This window comes from Lynx rufus, unplaced genomic scaffold (genome assembly GCF_022079265.1).
Source record: "Lynx rufus isolate CCGP_SWC_20201006 ecotype Redwood Valley unplaced genomic scaffold, mLynRuf1.p SCAF_3, whole genome shotgun sequence".
Lineage (NCBI taxonomy): Eukaryota > Metazoa > Chordata > Mammalia > Carnivora > Felidae > Lynx > Lynx rufus.
The window spans coordinates 88,787,687-88,806,955 of record NW_025814845.1 but is presented as its reverse complement, the minus strand read 5'-3'; the positions used below and the strand labels follow the sequence as shown (position 1 = coordinate 88,806,955).

General features: G+C 35.8%; 1 protein-coding gene across 5 annotated transcripts in view; it reads right to left on the bottom strand.

Annotated features, from left to right (window-relative positions):
• Positions 1 to 19,269, bottom strand: part of SEC24B (SEC24 homolog B, COPII coat complex component) — a 99,834-nt gene that overhangs the window by 54,078 nt on the left and 26,487 nt on the right. For 3 of the 5 annotated variants that reach the window (XR_006964239.1, XM_047090619.1, XM_047090620.1), the window contains exons 3-4: positions 10,695 to 10,868; positions 1,897 to 2,001 (exon numbers count right to left, since the gene is read on the bottom strand). Coding sequence is in view for 4 of the 5 variants with exons in the window: in XM_047090619.1 (XP_046946575.1) it covers positions 1,897 to 2,001; positions 10,695 to 10,868 (279 nt within the window). In the remaining variant the exon portion in view is untranslated. The remainder of the gene's footprint in view (positions 1 to 1,896; positions 2,002 to 10,694; positions 10,869 to 19,269) is intronic. The other 2 variants (XM_047090621.1, XM_047090623.1) reach the window with 1 other exon arrangement.

Sequence of the window (19,269 nt, the reverse complement as noted above, 5' to 3'; positions counted from 1 at the left end):
TACATCAGATAAACCCAAAGTGAGGTACATTCTACAAAACAACTAGCCTATATTCTTCAAAATTGTCATAGTCAAGAAAAAGAAAGGTTAACGGACTATCTCAGATGGTAAGAGTCTAAATAGAAATGGCAACAAAACTCGATGGATGACCCTGAATTGGATCCTGGACCATGAAAATAGCTATAAACGATCTTACTGAGACAACTGTTGAGATGTGACTATGGGCTGTGTAGCCGATATTGCACCAGTGTTTAATATCCTGATAACTGCACTGTGTTATGTAAGACATTGTTCCTATGATAAGGAACTATATGATATCTCCAACTTACTTTCAAACGATGCAGGAAAAAATGTGGAATTATGAAGTAAGTGGGGCAAAAATGGTTTATCAAGTGTATATGGGAATTTCTTTTCCTCTTCTTACCAATGTTTCTATAAGGCTGAAATTTAAAAAAAATTATTTAAAAATTAAACATTACTAAAAATCCAAAAAGATAGATGGGTATTTTATATATTTAAGGTAAAAAAAAAATTACTCCCCACTGTAACCCTCTATTTTTTACCCTTCCTCGAATTGTGCATAATGATCTGAATATTTTTTTAACCAGTATTTGAATATAGTCAATCCTCTTTTTTTAAAAAAAAAAAAATTTTTTTTAAACACTTATTTTTGAGAGACAGAGACAGACCACAGGCCGGGGATGGACAGAGAGAGGGAAACACAGAATCTGAAGCAGGCTCCAGGCTCCGAGCTGTCAGCACAGACTCCGACGTGGGGCTTGAACTCACAAACTGTGAGATCATGACCTGAGCCAAAGTCGGATGCTTAACCAGCTGAGCCACTCAGGTGCCCCAGGATCTGAATATTTTAAAAATGCACAGGAAATAAACTTTTGTTTATTTTTATTTTTTTAATTTTTTTTTTAGCGTTTATTCATTTTTGAGACAGAGAGAGACAGAGCGTGAATAGGGGAAGGTCAGAGAGAGAAGGAGACACAGAATCTGAAACAGGCTCCGGGCTCTGAGCTGTCAGCACAGAGCCCGACGTGGGGCTTGAACTCATGGACCGCGAGATCATGATCTGACCCAAAGTCAGACACCCAACTGACTGAGCCACCCAGGCGCCCCAATAAACTTTTGTTTAAACATACTGTTTATAGAGCAAATCCTTCCATTCAATAATAAAAATAACAGGAGAATCATGGCTATATATAATTTGAAATATCTGCCTTAATGGTTGTCTTAAACTGTTAGAGTAATGGAGGAACTGAACTGGTTAATGTTTAGTAGTGCTCTACCCAACAAAGCCAGAAAAAGATATTCAACAGGCTGCAACACATAATCATATGTACAACTTCTTCCCCTACCAAGATCTGAACTACTACTTCATGAAGCAAGATCATAACTACCAATTTTGGGCCTCCTAAATATATAACAAGAAGGACCAAAAAGGACCTCAAAGAAACACTGTTAATTTCTCTATCAGTATTATAAAATCCATGTGGTTCATTTTGATTAGTTTAGGTAGCATGCAGAGCAGAAAACAAAACATTATTCCTCAAAGGGTGCTAAAGCAATCCATAAGCCAAAAGCTTCAGTTAGGACTCATTCTTTGGCATGTGACATGAGAGGAAATGCATTTCTGAAAGAAGAAAGCACTCTATCATCATGAAAGATGTGTCGTTACTTACAAAATGGTAGAGATGTCCAAAGAAGGAAAAATAAAACAAGCAAAAACACCTCATTTCAAGTGAACCAACCTTCTATAACCCAAACCAAGCAAGTTCATTGAGCTAAATCTGCAGACACTCTTGTTTTAAAGGCTAACAGACTATGGACATAAAAAGAAAGCTTGAGTAGGAAAAGATCAAGAACTGGTGTAAAGCTAAAGCAGACCTGCTTCCTCATCCTCCTCCTCCTCTTCCTCATCATCGGAAGTTGATGACAAGGGAGTTGGTGCGGAGCTAGCTTGATTATTAACATAGTCACCATACTGCATGCCTGTAAAGTGGAAAGCACAAACACAAGAGTCAAACCAACAGGAAAGATGAGAAATAAAATTTTGACATTGCATCAAAAGTGAGAAAGAACTCTGACATTCTAAAGAACATCCCAGCATGCATTTTAATGTTAGCAAACTTATTATCAAAACTGGAACCATTAGAAAATCTCTGCAAAGCAGTTTAGTAAAAGCAGCTTTTATAATAACTGGTTTAAGTGTGAAAAACGTACCACGTATTACGCTGATAATATTTAGGAAACTGCAGTGATACTCTGAAAATTTAACTGAGCTCCATACATGTTTACCTTCATTGACCTTGGGGCCCTTGTGGCATACATCCTTTGGGACTGCGCATTCTTGGTGAGCAGTGATCATTTCTACTCAAATGAATTTATACAGCATTCAACACACATACAAATACTTGATACCTTCCTTCTGTTAATGCCACCTTGATGGTAACTCAGTTCTCGTAACGGAAAAAGAATGACAGTTAAAGAACTGTATTCAGAATAGTTCTCTGCTCACAGATGCTCAAAAAAAAAAAAAAAAAAAAAAAAAAGCTAATTACCTGTGGTCCTACAAGTGTGACAATTACAAAACAGTGAATTTTCTGAGATGGCCAATCATTTCAGCTTCAGCCTATTGCCTACATGTAAGTCTGAGGTAGGTGGATAAGACTGGTCTTGTAAGACACACCAAGAAGAAAGATTCTGTGGAAAAGGCACAGCAGGTTTAACTATATAACTCTTCTCCCCCACCTCCCCAAAACAGTGACTGGGTGTTTTTATAATTTAATTAATGTGGTAAAATTAGACTAAATCCACAAAATTTTAAGAGGGAAAATAAAATAATCCCAATTAAAAATACAAAAATAAAAAATAATATCCTTGTAAAGAAAATCTTATAGCTCAACTTGAAAAAAAGATTAAAAAAAAAATGACACTGAAACACAGTGTGGATATTTAAGAACACTTCACAATATTGGAAGCACAATGAAGCGATGCCTCATCAAACTCACATGGTAGTCCCCTGACGCTTGCTGTCTTTTTTCTTTCAGGTGACCTTTTAAATTAGCACGTTATGAAATATGGCCCTTTGTAGCAACGTGGATGGAACTGGAGAGTGTGATGCTAAGTGAAATAAGCCATACAGAGAAAGACAGATACCAGTGGATCCTGAGAAACTTAACAGAAACCCATGGGGGAGGGGAAGGAAAAAAAAAAAAAAGAGGTTAGAGTGGGAGAGAGCCAAAGCATAAGAGACTCTTAAAAACTGAGAACAAATTGAGGGTTGATGGGGGGTGGGAGGGAGGGGAAGGTGGGCGATGGGTATTGAGGAGGGCACCTTTTGGGATGAGCACTGGGTGTTGTATGGAAACCAATTTGACAATAAATTTCATATATTGAAAAAAATAAATAAATAAACAAATTAGCACGTTATGTTAATAAACATAACTCATGGCTATCATAGGAAAAATGCTATTAAAGAGAAAAATCTGAGTTCAGAAGAGAGCAAAGGTTAAACTGCAGATGAGTGAAGCTCTGATCTTCTGACCAAAGAAGTCAGAGAAAAATCTGCTGGCTTTGCTGAAACATCTTTTAAATATAGATAAACAGTAGTTATTACAAACTTATCTGAGAAATCAACTTGACACCCTGAAAGACCAAATTCAGAGTGGCCTGTTCCTCTAACAAAACCTATTTAAAATGAAAATTTGACTAATATTAGACCTTACGTTAAATATACTAAGAAGTCTGCAATAAAACACAAGTTAACAGTAAAAAGATAGTACAGAAAATAAATACTTCAATTTAATAAGAACTTCTTTAAAAATGAAGTACTTTCTCAAAATGCAATTAGCATTGCACTTTAAAAAGTATATATGTGTGTATACAATAAGAAGAAACAAGAGAAAAAAGAAAATCCGTTTACTGCGCTAAGACAGGCCACTAAGCAGGAAAAAATCAGAAGAGAATCCATTCTTTTCATCACTGAATCAATACGCAGGATGTTGACTCTGTAACTAATCAAAAAAGCCAAAATAAAGCACAAACCTATATGCATGATAAAACATTTTCCTCTCTTTGTCTAGATTTACTGAATTAACAGATTCACTTATTACTGGAAAAATATGCAGTGCTTAATTGGAAACAAATGAGAAGACTATACAATTAAAAAAAAATCTAAAGAACTACTTAATGAACTGGAACAAACCTATGAATAAGACAAAATAGAGTAATGTATCATTTTAGGTTATACTATGGCTGTCAATGTACCGTATTAACAGAATGTCACACAAAATACTCAAATTTTTACTTTCTCAAAAAAGGATGCAGTCCTTTTTGAGAAATTCTAGAGATGACAGTGTCAAGATTTGAGTCCTTCCCCAACTATGACTCTTACTATGCTCAGAATTTAGCATTCCTTTGCTTGTCCAAGTAAACTTTGTTTAAAGCTTGAGAATATTAATGGCACAAGAATATGATATTTTTGTGACTCCACAGAGAAATGATAAGAGCTCTGGAATAACAATCAACCCTTATTTAAAGCCCTGCTCTAGGCTGGGTACAGTTCATACAAACTGCAACAAATGGGGAGTTACAGCCAAAAGGGGGTTGACAGCCAAGTCATCCACTCTACGATATGTGCGAACTTCCTGAGTGCCTTTATTCAGACCTCCTTTAAGAGCCAGAACCTATGCATGAGATACTCAGGTTGCATATATGAGGTGGTAGAACGTAAGGTCTTCTAGAGCTCAGCCTGAAAGCCACTGTAGAGATGTACATGGAGTACCTTCCACTCCAACCACCGCCACCTCCATCTCCACCTGCGCCAAATGGGGCAGGAATGCTACATCCTAACTTACTGTTTTACTTAGAACTTTCAAGGTATGAATCTTAGTAAACCAAGAGGCAAGACACACTTCATAGATAGAATCTGACACGATGAAGAGCTTTGTTACCAACAGGGCCCCAATATCTTATAAAGGACATTCAGTTTAAACTACCTATCACATTAAAGTACCTTCAGGCAAACTCTCCAAGAGACTGTATCCTTGGAGCTGCTTAATAAAGGGCATCTTCACTGTTCCCTGGATACAGCTACACTGGGAATAAATAAAATTAGTCTGAAGAGAACAAATCCCTTGTGGAAGCTAGCTTTTTCAAATTCAAGAGTTCAGACTTTTGAGCGACTGTTACCTTCCTTTAAGCTGGTCTTCAAACTACATATGCATACTCTAAAACTTTCCAAGAGTTCCTGCAAAATAATGGCTTTAAGAGAATCAGTTCCCATGGTAGTCTTTCTAAAACTTACCCACCTTAGAAAGTGCCTGTGTTAACAGCCATTCTCTCACTTTACAAACGAAACACATACCCTTAACTTCTCCTAAATCTTACACTGCCCTGAGATATAAAAATGTCTCTGGGACTAACGGGAAAGCTTCTTCCTTCTTTAAATGATTAATCAAGGCACCTTCAATCTACAGACTTTCTTTTATCTTGCCATACATGTTTCGGTTAAAGACGAAAGGTGTTAGAAATAGGGTTGGGGCTCAATGGAATATTCTTAACTCAAAAATAGTGAAAAGTAAATTGGTGGGAGTAATGATGAATTTATTTAATAATTCTGCACGTATGCAGCTCACAGGCACTACTGCCAAAGAACCCACTGCTTTTGAAAGAGTACCATGAGGACAAAGCAAAACCAGTAAGAAATACTGAAGAGACAAGCAGCAGAACACTGAATAAAGATGGGGGCTCTGGGTTCAATTCTATGCTCTATCAATTACCAGCTGTGTTTCCCTGGGCAAATTACTAACCTCTCTGGTTTTCATTTACATCATCTGTAAAGGGGGTAAGAACTACCTCAGATAGTGGTTGTTGTGAGGATTAAGTGAATTAATATATTTCAAAGCTTAAAATGATGCCTGAAATATACTAAATACTATATAATCATTAGCTACTATTATTATTGAACTTTAAAAAACATGTTTTTGTGTATATTTAATTAAAAACAATTATTTTCAGCTATTCTTAATATTTATCCCTACAGGGGACAGAACAAGTCATTACAAAAAATAAACTTCCACCAATCTGAAGAGTATTCTTAGCCATGTTAATTCTTTTAAAAACAAGTAGAATGTTTTCTAGGATGACCAATTTTTTTTCAAGATACATTGGATAAAACTCATAGATAAAAATTTTACATAATTTCTTTCAAAGTCAACATGAAATGTTCAATAAAGTATTTTACAACCTATTTTATCATAAAATATTTATGATTATAATCACTTCTCACCTCCTTATATTTTATACAATATTTAGTTATTTCTACCTCCTTTTTAACAATAGCAAAAATATTTACTAGTGGGTAAATCTGTTAGTACTTAGTGGTATATGTTTTTCTTTTTTCCATTAATTACATGGGAACATTGTTTTTAATGTTTATTTTTGAGAAAGAGAAAGAGGGAGAGAGAGAGCACGGGGGAGGGACAGAGAGAGAGGGAGAGAGAGGATCCCAAGCAGGATCTGAGCTGTCAGAACAGAGCATGACATGGGTCTCGAATTCACAAACTGTGAAATCATGACCTGAGCCGAAATCGAGTCAGGTACCAACTGAGACACCCAGGCACTCCAACATGAGAACATTTTAATCATGATGCCTGATTAAATAACAGAATTACTTTTCATTTTTATACTTGATTCCTATTTAAATATTTTAAAGACGCCAAATACCAGAGTTTGATACACATAATGCATATATTTACTATAGGAATACAATGGTTTTCAAGAAAATCCTCACTTCTTAAATAGTGTAATATCAGATGGATGTTACACTCCTTTATTTCAAATTTGGTAACAAAAAACAGCTTATCAACTCATTGCCTAATTTTTATAGTCTACCATAAAAAAGGATACATCAATCATATTTGGTCTTTGACATTTAAATTTGACTGCTTTTAGTAATTTGGCTTAGAAGATATATGCTATAATTTATTTCTCAGCGGAGTTTATGATACCCCTTTGAAACTCCAGGAACACATTCCCTTGGATTAAAAAAATTAAGTCACATTTTCTGGCAAAGAATGAAATTTGTCTCACTGGTTTGAAAATGAGGACTGCCTTTGCCAATTAGGTTATATGGCGATGCCATATATAAAACAAATGACCTACATTACACTTTAAAGTTTTTGATAAAAACACATTTAAAGGATGTGATGAGATGTTATATTGGCAAAAGTATAATGAAATTCACAATACTCTGAATAATTGGGTGATTCAGCAAAACAAGGATTGGGTTTGGAGCCAGAGGACCTACATGGGGTCTTGGCACCCCCTACCTAGAGAGTTTGTGTCTTTGGGGAACACACCTAAACCTTTCTAACCTTCAATTTTTCCTTTTATAAAAGGAAGATGAAATATGATATGCCTGCTTTACCTGATGATTGAGATAATAAAAATTAAAGGTATTTTAAAATTATAAACTGCTACATGAAAGTAATAATGGTACTATCTACAAGCTGGAAAATAAAATCTAACAAACAACAATAAAAATTCTGACATGTAACCCAGAAGATTAAAAACGTTAAAAAAGTCTAAAGAAAAACACTACTTTAATAAAAGCCTTCCAATACCATTCCTATCTTCTTTACATGAAAAAATTTCTTAGCAATTGTATGTGTGAAGATAAAAACTATGAATGAAATTTATCTTAAGTTTATCTTATTCTAATAATGAGTCATACAACTCAGGTACACAAAGCTATGATGGGGATGGGGGAGAGTCATTCATTTCACTGAACGATGTATTTCCATTCAAAATGTACTTTCCATAAAAACAATACCCAAATTCATAATTTTTATATGTTATTTTGACCAACTATATACTAATAATTATCTTGATAGTTCAATCAAGAATAAAAAAAAGTTAATGCTTAGACATGTACGATCATAAAGCAAAATTTAAATTTCATTTTATATAATATTACTATGGCAAAGAACTATGATAGAATGATAAGAGTTTCTAGCTTAAGAATATATTATATTATTATATATATTAATATATATAAAATGATCATATTATATTCAGGGGGAAAGAGTATGACATTAAGGAGAAAAAGAAAAAAATGTAAACTTTCCAAATGTTAAAGAAGGGCTCATTTAGGCATTTTTAAAAAGGATGACAGTAGGTATCATTCTAGTGGATACAAAGAATAATATAACCTCTTTGTTTTAAAAGTCAATGTATGATGGGGCGCCTGGGTGGCGCAGTCGGTTAAGCGTCCGACTTCAGCCAGGTCACGATCTCGCGGTCCGTGAGTTTGAGCCCCGCGTCGGGCTCTGGGCTGATGGCTCAGAGCCTGGAGCCTGTTTCCGATTCTGTGTCTCCCTCTCTGTCTGCCCCTCCCCCGTTCATGCTCTGTCTCTCTCTGTCCCAAAAATAAAAATAAACGTTGAAAAAAAAAAAATTAAAAAAAAAAAAAAGTCAATGTATGCAATATGTTGAAATTACATAACTGCAACTATTTAAACTTTTGGTGAAAATTTTAGCCGTCAATCTGACCAATGTCCAAGCAGTTAATAGAGTTTTTACAAAAACTTTTTAGGAGGTATGCAAACCAAAATTTGCAGCCTCCTATCTTAAAACCAGTACAAGAATGTGTAGTCCTTCTGAGAACAACAAAGCAAGAGTATCTCTGAAGCTAGGAGAAAAATATTAAAATCTCTTTGAAGTATTAATATTTTAGTAGTCATATCAGAACCACAGCATAGCCTGTGCAGCCCACATACCATCCAACTACAACAGGCACCATTCACATAAACCATAACTTGCACAACACACGTGGCAGCCCTACCTCACATGACATATTGTACACTGCACATCTATCCAAAGGCCACTAAGGAGCCAATCTCCCACTTAAAAAAAAAGGAACAAACTACAATTCAAATGTTTCTAGTATTCTCTTTTCTGTTACTTATTCAAGGAGCTTCTCTTGTAAATCAAGAGCTTGTTAACAGCCTACAAAACAATTCACCTTATTTTACAGAAAGATAAAGTTTCAGTTAAAAATCTTTCACTCTGCTACTCGGGCAGAGTAATTTATAATCTTGGGCAAACTCCTTAATCTTTCTGAATCTCACTGTTCTCATCTGTAAAACAGGGATATTATAGGATGATAATGGGGGTTAAGTAAGATAAAAGTATCTGGCACACTGTAAGTGCTCAATAAATGGTAGCCCCTCTTTTCAAACCTATTTTATTAAATCTATCTTATTAGTAAGAAAAACACATAATTAGGATTATTTTGTAGGGATGTGGTTTACAAAATGATACTTAAAATGGCAGGATGGTACTTAAAGTAAAATGCTAACAAAGAAAATATAATAGGAAAAAAGATATCAGCAGGGGCAATGTAAAGGGTCAAAACAAGCAAGATATTTAAGAAATGGAAGCCAGTCATCAATGCCGAGGAAAGATACCACTCATTTAGTCAGGGGTTCAACCTACTCTTAAGTTTGTTCTACTCATGATAAGCAAACATTTCCTACTAGTCCTTCATTTTAAAGGCAAACACTTATAAAAAACTAGATTTTATTCCCAATATACCCACTGGCTTCTTGGGAATCCATGGACACTCCATGGTGCTGCAGGTGGTTTTCCTATAAAGCCAAATAAGAACATTTTTAATGTATAATCTGATTAAATGATACAAAGTCCTCTTGACCACATACTCAACAGATAATAATAAGTTGTGAGATCAATCTAAGATGCTTTTTTCTGAGATTCAGAACATAAGAGAGAAAAATGAAAGAGAATTCTTCATATTCAAGGTAAGAAGCTGTCATTATACACTAAGCATAGTCTCTAAAATATTACTAATGGTTGCTCTGGAAATACAAACTATAGATTCCTAAAAATAGTTCAGTTATTTCTCATCAAATGAAAAACACAGTACATCAACCTGAAACATCAATAGATTTGGAGTTTCAGCCAGGTAGAAAATAACCAAGAATACTGCCAAAAGAAAAGGCAACGTAGGGAAGGAGGGTCAAAACAACACCTTTTAGTTACCTGTCACTTATTTAACACATGGAGAATATTCAACAAGCAAACGAATAAACCATATTGTTTGTCAGTGCTGCAAGGGTATGGGTTACAATTTAATTTTCACCCCTCTCAGTACCAAAGGTGGCTCAAAAGTTACTTTCATTAATAATAATGACAGAGAAAACATCAAATAGGATATGAAGAGTCACTAAATTAAAAAATCTGGGGTGCTTTATCCTACAACTATAGTAATATTTAAAAAATAGGAAAGAAATGTTCCATAACAGAGGGATGGATTAGTAAATTATAATACACTGACACAATGAAGTATTAGCCATGAAAATGACTCTGACAACTATGGGGATATATGAAGAACTGTGTATAATTTAATAAATGTAAAAGCAAAACACAAAATGGTATATATGCTATGACTACAATTATGTAAAATATATAGTCATAAGCAGAGCCTGGTAGTTAATATACAAAAAACAGTGTTTGAACTGAGATTAGAAATTATATCACTTCATATTTTATATAAACTATAGTTATACAGTTTGACTTTCTAAAATCAGCTATTTGAATCAGTGTGTGTGTATATATTTGAGTGTGTACTCTGTATACAGTAAAATAAATTTTTCAAATACCTTTCTGTTGTAATAACTCTGATGGCTGTGTAACTGAGGCTACAGGCTCAACTGGGCGATTTGCAGCAGGAGGTGTTCTTGTTGATGAGGCTCCTGACAAAACAGAGGATACGACTGGGCTGGACTTGAGAGGCTGAACATTTTGCATAACAGGACAAGATAAAGAATCTGCAACTAAAGACAGAAAACTATTTCATTCACAGGAATCAACTGGAAAGACATCAAAATACTAACAAAATACAGTTTATATGAAGTTCTTGTAGAAACTTCAGTAGCATCACATACATCTAGTATTACATAGAGAAAATAAGGTGGTTCAAAGATATGATTTTAAGAAAAACTGGAAACTTACCAAATGTTTTAATAACCTTTAATGGCAACTTTCCTAAAACATCTCATAAACTTCCTTACTTTTTAAACAAAATGAATCCCAAACAGTTTTACTTTACTAATCATCACTGCTATTAATTCATTATTGGACTATGCAGTGGTACCTAAGATAAGATGAATAGAGGTTGTTTCTGCAGTAATGTCCACGAATTCCCGTTCAAATGTTTCCAGTATCAGCTCAGATCCCGTATTTTATTATAAACTGCCACATCTTATTTGCTGCTGCTAATCAAATGCTGTATTTCACATATAGCTAAGTAAGGACTCAACGGTAACACTAGGTTGGACGTCTGGAATAAAGTACTTGTGATTCACAGTGGGTCTTTTGTGATAGGTCAAACTGCCTGGTTTGGAGGATAATCTTCAGCCAACCAAGAGGTAATTAAAAACCCATGGCAACAGCGTATCCACCAAGGGTCCACTGATGGATAAACGGATAAAACACACACACACACACACACACACACACACACACACACACACACACACATTATTCAACCATAAAAAAGGAAATCCTTCCATTTGCAACAACAGGGATGGACTCTGAAGGTATTATGCTAAGTAAAACAAGTCAGAGAAAGACAAATAGCACATGATCTCACTTGTATGTAGAATCTAAAAAGCTGAATTCATAGAAACAGAGCAGAATGGTAGTTTCCAAGGCCTGGGTGGTTGGGGGGAAGGGAAATAGGGAGACAGTGGTCAAAGGGTGTAAACTTTTATTTTTCTTTTATTAAAGTACAGTTGATATATTGTATTAGTCTCAGGTGTACAACATAGTGATTTGACAATTATATACAGTATGAAATGCTCGCCACAATAAGTGTACTTACCATCTGTCACCATAAATTTTCAGTTTTAAGATGAGTAAGTTCTGGGGATCTAATGTACAGCACAGTGACTACTGTTAACAATACCTGAAAGTTGCTAAGACAGTAAATCTTAAATATTCTCACCACACACACACACACACACACACAGGTAATTATGTGAGATGATATGGATATATTAACTAACCCTACTATGGTAATCTTTTTGCAGTACATATATATGTCATGTCAATCATCACATTGTACATCTTAAACTTACACAACGTTATATGCCAATTATATCTAAAAGTTAAGAAAGGGGTGCCTGGGTGGCTCAGTCAGTGAAACATCTGACTCTTGATTTCAGCTTAGGTCATGATTTCACAGTTCGTGAGATTGTGTCCCATGTAGCCTGCTTGGTTGTGATTCTTTCTCCCCCGCTCTTTGCCCTTTCCTGGCTTGTGCGCACTCTCTCTCTCAAAATAAATAAACATTTAAAAAAAATAAAAGGGGGGAACACCCTATGACAAAAAGACTAGTGAGCAGTGAAAATATATCTATATGTATGCATACACGTATGTATGTTTAAACATGTATAATGTGTCTGTGCCTATATAGACAAACTTAGAATGTGTAAGACTAAAACAAATGTAGGAATATGGTGACAGAACAAAATGTTATATGTTGGGGTACCTGGCTGGCTCAGTTGGAAGTGCATGTGACTCTTGACCTTGGAGTGGTAAGTTCAAGCCCCATGATGGGGATAGAGATTATTTAAAATAAATAAACAAAAATTGAAAAACACACACACACACACACAACATGTTATATGTCCCATAGTGTATAAATGATATAAATGTGGGGAATGGGGAAGAAGGTGGAAGGTAGTCTAAATGTGTTATTACTTCATCATTTTTAGGAAGGACAAACGTCATTGTGGGGAACTGAAAACCTGGTCACAATATGTTACAATTCTTCTCATTAAGAAATGGAGTCTATTTTCCCTCTCTCTGAATTAGGACTAACCTTGTGACTGACTTTAATCAACAGAATGTGACAGAAGTAATGCTATGCAAGTCCCAGAACTCAAATATCAAGACACCCTGTAGCTACCCTGGGACTATCATGTAAGGAAGTTAGTTAAGTGTTGAAAAACCTAGGTACCCCAGTGAACTATTCTGCACCAACTGCTGGACACATGAGTGAAGTCCTAGGATCTTCCAACTCAGCCAAGCCTCTAGCTAAATGAAGACACACGGGTGAGTCCAGGAAAAACCTGCAGAACTGTCCAACCCACAGACCACAAAAAATAGTAAGCCATTTTTGTCTTAAACCAGAATTAGATAACTGATGTAATCACTAAAACTGCTAACATAACAGAGTGATAAATATAGTTAACAGTACAAAGGGAAAACTAAGATACAGTCATCTAATATTGGGTGACAGAGAACAGAGAAGGGGGCATGAAGACCCAGTAAATAGGCTAGTTTTACATTAGCTTGTGGTAGGTAATTAAAAGGTACTGTCTAAAAAATGGAGAGGATATTTCTGCCTCAGTAAGGACCAAACCTCCCATTAAAGATAACTTTAAAAATACTTTTTAAAAATTATCAAAGACCTAACAGGATATTAATGAAATTCCAGGCCCAAATCTGTAAGAAATTAAAAACTCAGAAAAATAGCTAACACTCAAAGCTGCTTGCACACTGTGGATATCTGCTACACACCTGATCTGTTTTCTGTGGACTTGCAGAGGCCAGGGCATACCAGATGGGGTACCTGATAAGGTACCCATACTTCCACTTTTAAGATAGTACTCTGAAGGGTTATAACTTTAGGATAAGGATAAGCCAGGAATCTAATCCTTATAAACACAAGGAGCTTTGGTTCAGATCATTCATAGTCCAGGAAATCAAGAGGCCTGGAAATGAATTAGTGCAATAAGCTGGTAGTACCCAGAGGCACTTGGCAGAAGGAAAGAAAAAAACCTCTATGGAGAACAAGTCCATCATCCTAGGCCTCAAACGATTCCCACAATTAATTTTTCAAAAGCAATTCCAAGCACAAAGTCAAAGATAAGTAATTTTAAACAGGGCCCCTCTCTGTTCCGGAACGTTACAGCCAGTCTCCAACCTGCTTATAATCCTTCAGAATTCTGCCAGTGCTTCAGGGTGAAGACAAAACATCTTACCCTCAAAACTTTCTAACATGGTTAACAAGGCCTGGAATGATCCTAAGTCCCTAGCCTCACCCTGGCCTGTGCTTCTCCTCTAGCTTCACTGCTCTTCTTCCAGTCCCTTGAACTTGCCATGCTCTTTCCCATTAAAAAGGAATAAATTCACTCCTCGCTTTGACAAACTTTTTTCTTTAATAAAACAGTTGGTATAGATAAGAGTTTATGTGATACATCTGTGCATATACACATATACACATATATAAAAACATAATAAAATGCCCATGAACTCAGCATCCAGTTGTGAAAATAAAATATTTCCCAAACTGCTGAAGCTATCAGTGTACTCCTCACGGAAGTCCTCCCTCCTGAATTCTGTTTATTATTCCCTTGCATTTGTTTTTAAATAATTTGCCACACATACAAGTATTCCTAAACATTTTTTTTGTTTGCTTTTCAACTCGGTAACAATATCACACTACATACGTTGGTTTTATTGAATTTTTTTATGAACGTCCAAGTCTGTGTTTCTCCCCTGCCTTCCCAGACTTGTGTGGACAGCTGGAAATGTCTGGTTTGTGTTCATCTCTCCCTCATTTCTGAAGCAAAAGTTGAGACCCCACCACATCTCCTATGCTCTGCAGCCATGCCTCTTTTGGACATTAAAGGTCGATTAATACACCAAACACACACACAATCCATTTCATGAAGAACCAACGAACCAACATAAAAAAAAGCAGAAGCACAGCCATAAGTCCAAGAAAAAGCCAATCATAAAGTTCTGGAGACTCTGTGCAAGGCTGACAGTATTTCCGTTTATTTGTTCTCTGTCCTCTTGGACACACAACATATCCTCCATATATTTCAGTTGAGCCATTTTTAAGTAACAGGGTCTTCCCATGATAGAGTCCACGACTTCCTACGTTAAATTTCTGGGGTCCACTCAGGTTAATGTGTGCAACCGTATATGACATTTCCACTTCTGTTCAGTAGTCCATTGGAATGATATAACCTATCCATTCTATTATACTGGCTTTTGGGTTTCCAATTTTTTGTTTTCACAAACAGTGCTGCTATAAATATTCCTGAACATGTCCCTGGTGCAGATACGCAAGTTTCTCTAGGGCAGAGCTTCTTAAGGTATGAACTGTAGGTCAAAGGGGCGTAGGTGTGCAGCAAGAGACTCAGAATCCCCTTAGCCCTGAGGGAAGCCTGTGGGAAATAAGCTCTTTTGGCCTAGAGAGCACAGTAGTCCTTTTTAGCCCAGTATCCCAAACAAATGTCATCATTTCCTAGAAGTGCCACACATCTAAAACAGGATGCGGTAGTCTAGAGCCTTCCATTCAAAGTGTAGTCTCTAGGCTGGCAACAGCTCACATAGAAACTTAATGAAAATGTAGAATCTTGGACCAAGCCATACTAGACTTGGTGAATCAAAACCTGCATTTTAACGAGAGTCTAGGTGACTCATTGCATCAAATTTTAGAAATGGAATCACTGCATTTAGGGGATGGCTATCTTCAATTCCACTAGTGCCCAATTTTCGTAAAACAGTGAACCAATAAATCCTATCAACAACGGTGTCTAAGAGTCTTCCTGTTACTCCACACCCTTGCCATCCCTTGGTACGGTCTGACTTTCAAATTTTTACCATTCCACTGCTAGGTATAAAAAGACATCCCATTCTATGGAACACCTGAATGGCTCAGTCAGTCGAGCATCTGATTCTTGATTTCAGCTCAGGTCATGATCCCAGGGTTGTGGGATCAAGTCCCATGTTGGGCTCTGTGCTGAGTGTGGAGCCTGTTTAAGATTCTCTCTCTCTCCCCTCCTCTGCCCCTGTCCTCCACTCGTGCTAAAATTAAAAAAGAAAAAAAGGCGGGGAGGTAATCTCATTCTGGTTCTAATTTTCTTTTCCTCAAAATTAATGAGATAAAGTATGTTTTCATTTCATCTGTTTTTTTCTTGGGTTGTTGGTCTTTTCCTTATTAATTTGTATGTGTTATTTGTGTATTCTGGATAAATACTGTAAATAGTTTTTCTCTCAGTTCAGAGCTTGTCTTTTTGTTTTCTTCATGTCTTTCAGTGAAGAAAAAAAAATTTTTTTAAATAATGGCTTCTAGATCATAGAGTAGTTTTTAATTTTTTTTAAAATGCTTATTTTTGAGAGAGAGAGACAGAGCACGAGCCGGTGTAGGGCAGAGAGAGAGGGAGACACACAATCTGAAGCAGGCTCCAGGCTCCGAGCTGTCAGCACAAAGCCTGATGTGGGGCTTGAACTTGTGAACTGCGAGATCATGACCTGAGTCAAAGTCAAATGCTTAACTGACTGAGCCATCCAGGTGTCCCAAGAAAAGTTTTTAACTAGAAATTAGTCAGGGGGGCACCTGGGCGGCTCAGTAGGTTGAGCGTCCAACTCTTGGTTTCAGTTCAGGTCATGATCTCATGGTTCCTGGGATCCAGCCCCGCATCAGGCTCTACACTGACAGTGTGGAGCCTGCTTTGGGGTTCTCTCTCGCCCTCTCTCTTTCTCCCTCCCCCGTTGCACTCTCTCTCTCAAAATAAATAAACATTAAAAAAAAGGAGAGAGAGAAATTAGTCAAGTTGAACATGCTTAATCAATATAGTGATAATTTATTATGAGTGTTGCCTTAAGAAACTTTTCTTTATTCCAAGTTTCTAAAGATAGTCCTCTATACTTTCTCAGAAGTTTTTAAAATTTTGCCTTTTGCATTTAAATATTTATCTTGGGGGCACCTGGGTGACTCAGTTGGTTAAGCATCTGACTTCGGCTCGGGTCATGATCTCATAGTTTGTGAGTTCGAGCCCTGCATCGGGCTCTGTGATGACAGTTCAGAGTCTGGAGCTTGCTTCAGATTCTGTGTCTCCCTCTCTCTCTGCCCTTCCCCCTGCTCACACTGTCTCTTTCTCTCTCTCAAAAATAAACATTAAAAAAATAATCTAATATAAAATATTTATTTTGCCTGCAATTTATTTTACACATGAAGAACTCATTTTTCAGATTGCGGTTCAAATATGAAATATCAGGGGAAACTTCCTGAGAATTTATTCTGCTTTTCCTCAGGCACATCAGTACCCCAAGATGACAGACATAATATTAACTTATCAGTAATTAGATCATGGTGTCATGTGTATTGTGGATTTTTATATAGAATTATATAGGTGTTTATTATTTTTACATAAGCAGTTTTTAAAATGCTTTTTATTTTAAAAAATTGCACATAGTAAAACACCATTCTCAGACAGTACTATGTCATAATATGCTATTAATATGGGACTCTCGTTAAGCAAAAAAAGTCAAAATAATTTTAATAAAAATAACTCCTAGGGGCGCCTGGTTGGCTTAGACGGTTAAGCAGCTGACTCTGGATTTTGGCTCAGATCATGATTTCATGGTTTGAGTTCAAGCCCCACAGTGGGCTCTGTGCTGACAGTGTGAAACCTGCTTGGGTCTCTCTCTCTCCCCTGTGCACACGTGCCCCTCTCTCTCAAAAGAAATGAACCTTTATTAAAAAAAAATAACTTTCCTGGCAAAACTGTATGTCTTGGCAAGATTATCTTGCTAATTTTTAAAATTATGTATTTTCAAAACAAAGGATAGTAAAAAATGTAAAAAATTGATTTTAAATGAATTTAAAGTTTCAGTACTCATCTTGCTATCAAAGATGGGTATCTTTTTATCTTAGTCACCCACTCAACTAACTTCATCTCAAATTAGAATTTCTGAACCTTCAGAGATTTACCTACAGTAACAGTCCTAATGAAAGGACACCTTTTCACATATGAAAGGACACATATCAGCCAAAATTTCACCCTAACAACTAAACATAGCACCCAAGACATATATAATTAGGATAAGCTTTTTAATTAAAAAAAAAAAAATTTGAAGTTCTAGTGCTGAATTACAGTGACATGTTCTTATAAAATAACAGGGGAATGAGATAATATTTAAGTTCTCTTTTATTCCAATGCTCTTAAAAATGAACTTATTGGCTGCCTAAAAATAATAGCATGTATGCATCACCACGTTTTTGGTAATCATTTAACTCAGGTTCATGTTTTTGGATCTCCAACACTTTATGAATTGTTGAAGAACTTTTACTACACCTAAAATGAAACTAGTATAATCAATAAAAAGATGCAATCATTTTAGTCAATTATTCCATGAATTTCACACAAAACTATATTTAATACCTAAGATTATCATTCTAATTTAATATTGTATAAGTGTGACCAAAACAATTAAAAAAAGTTTCCTGTCTTTCTAGGAAATTTAAATCAATATTCCCATGGTTCCCAAAACTGGTACCTAAGCACACAAGTCAGCCTTGCAAAAATTTACAGGGTTCTAAGGGATGTTTTATTTAGTTATTTATTTTTTATTTAAAACAAATTTTTTTTTTAAACATTTATTTATTTTTGAGACAGAGACAGAGCATGAACAGGGGAGGGTCAGAGAAAGAGGGAGACACAGAATCCGAAACAGGCTCCAGGCTCTGAGCTGTCAGCACAGGGCTCGAACCCACGGACTGCGAGATCATGACCTGAGCTGAAGTTGGACGCTTAACTGACTGAGCCACCCAGGCGCCTCTTATTTTTTAAAAAATGAATGTAGTTTATTCCATTCCAATATAGTACATTTATATATTAGGATTAAATGGGTTTTATTTAGTAAAAGTAACATAAATTAACCAAAAATTTACAAATTTCAATAGTTTCATGTTATTTGGTGTATCATACAAAATAATTCCTTAGTATTTAATGATTAACTTTAAATGTGTACGTATGTGCTTATGATACCTCTAATATAGAACATTTGTATACGTGTAGAGGATTTCTGGAAGGATTCACAAAAAAAATTGCTAACTGTGATTATCTCTGGAAATTAATGGCCAAAATTTCTAATGGTAGTAAAGTTTTACTTTTCATTCTATCTATATCTGAACTCTTTCTATGTGTATTTGTTAATTTCTCACTATAAAAACTTACCAAAGGATGTTTTAAATTTCTAAGAGAAACAGTGATATCTGCCAAATACCTTATGAACTATTACTACTACATTGCTTGGGGCGCCACGAAAAGAAATATTGATACATATCGATTCAACCTGAGAAAGTCTGGGAACTTCTGTAATATTTCATTTCAAAGTAGGTTTCAAAAATAACCTCTTTATTTCTTTTGA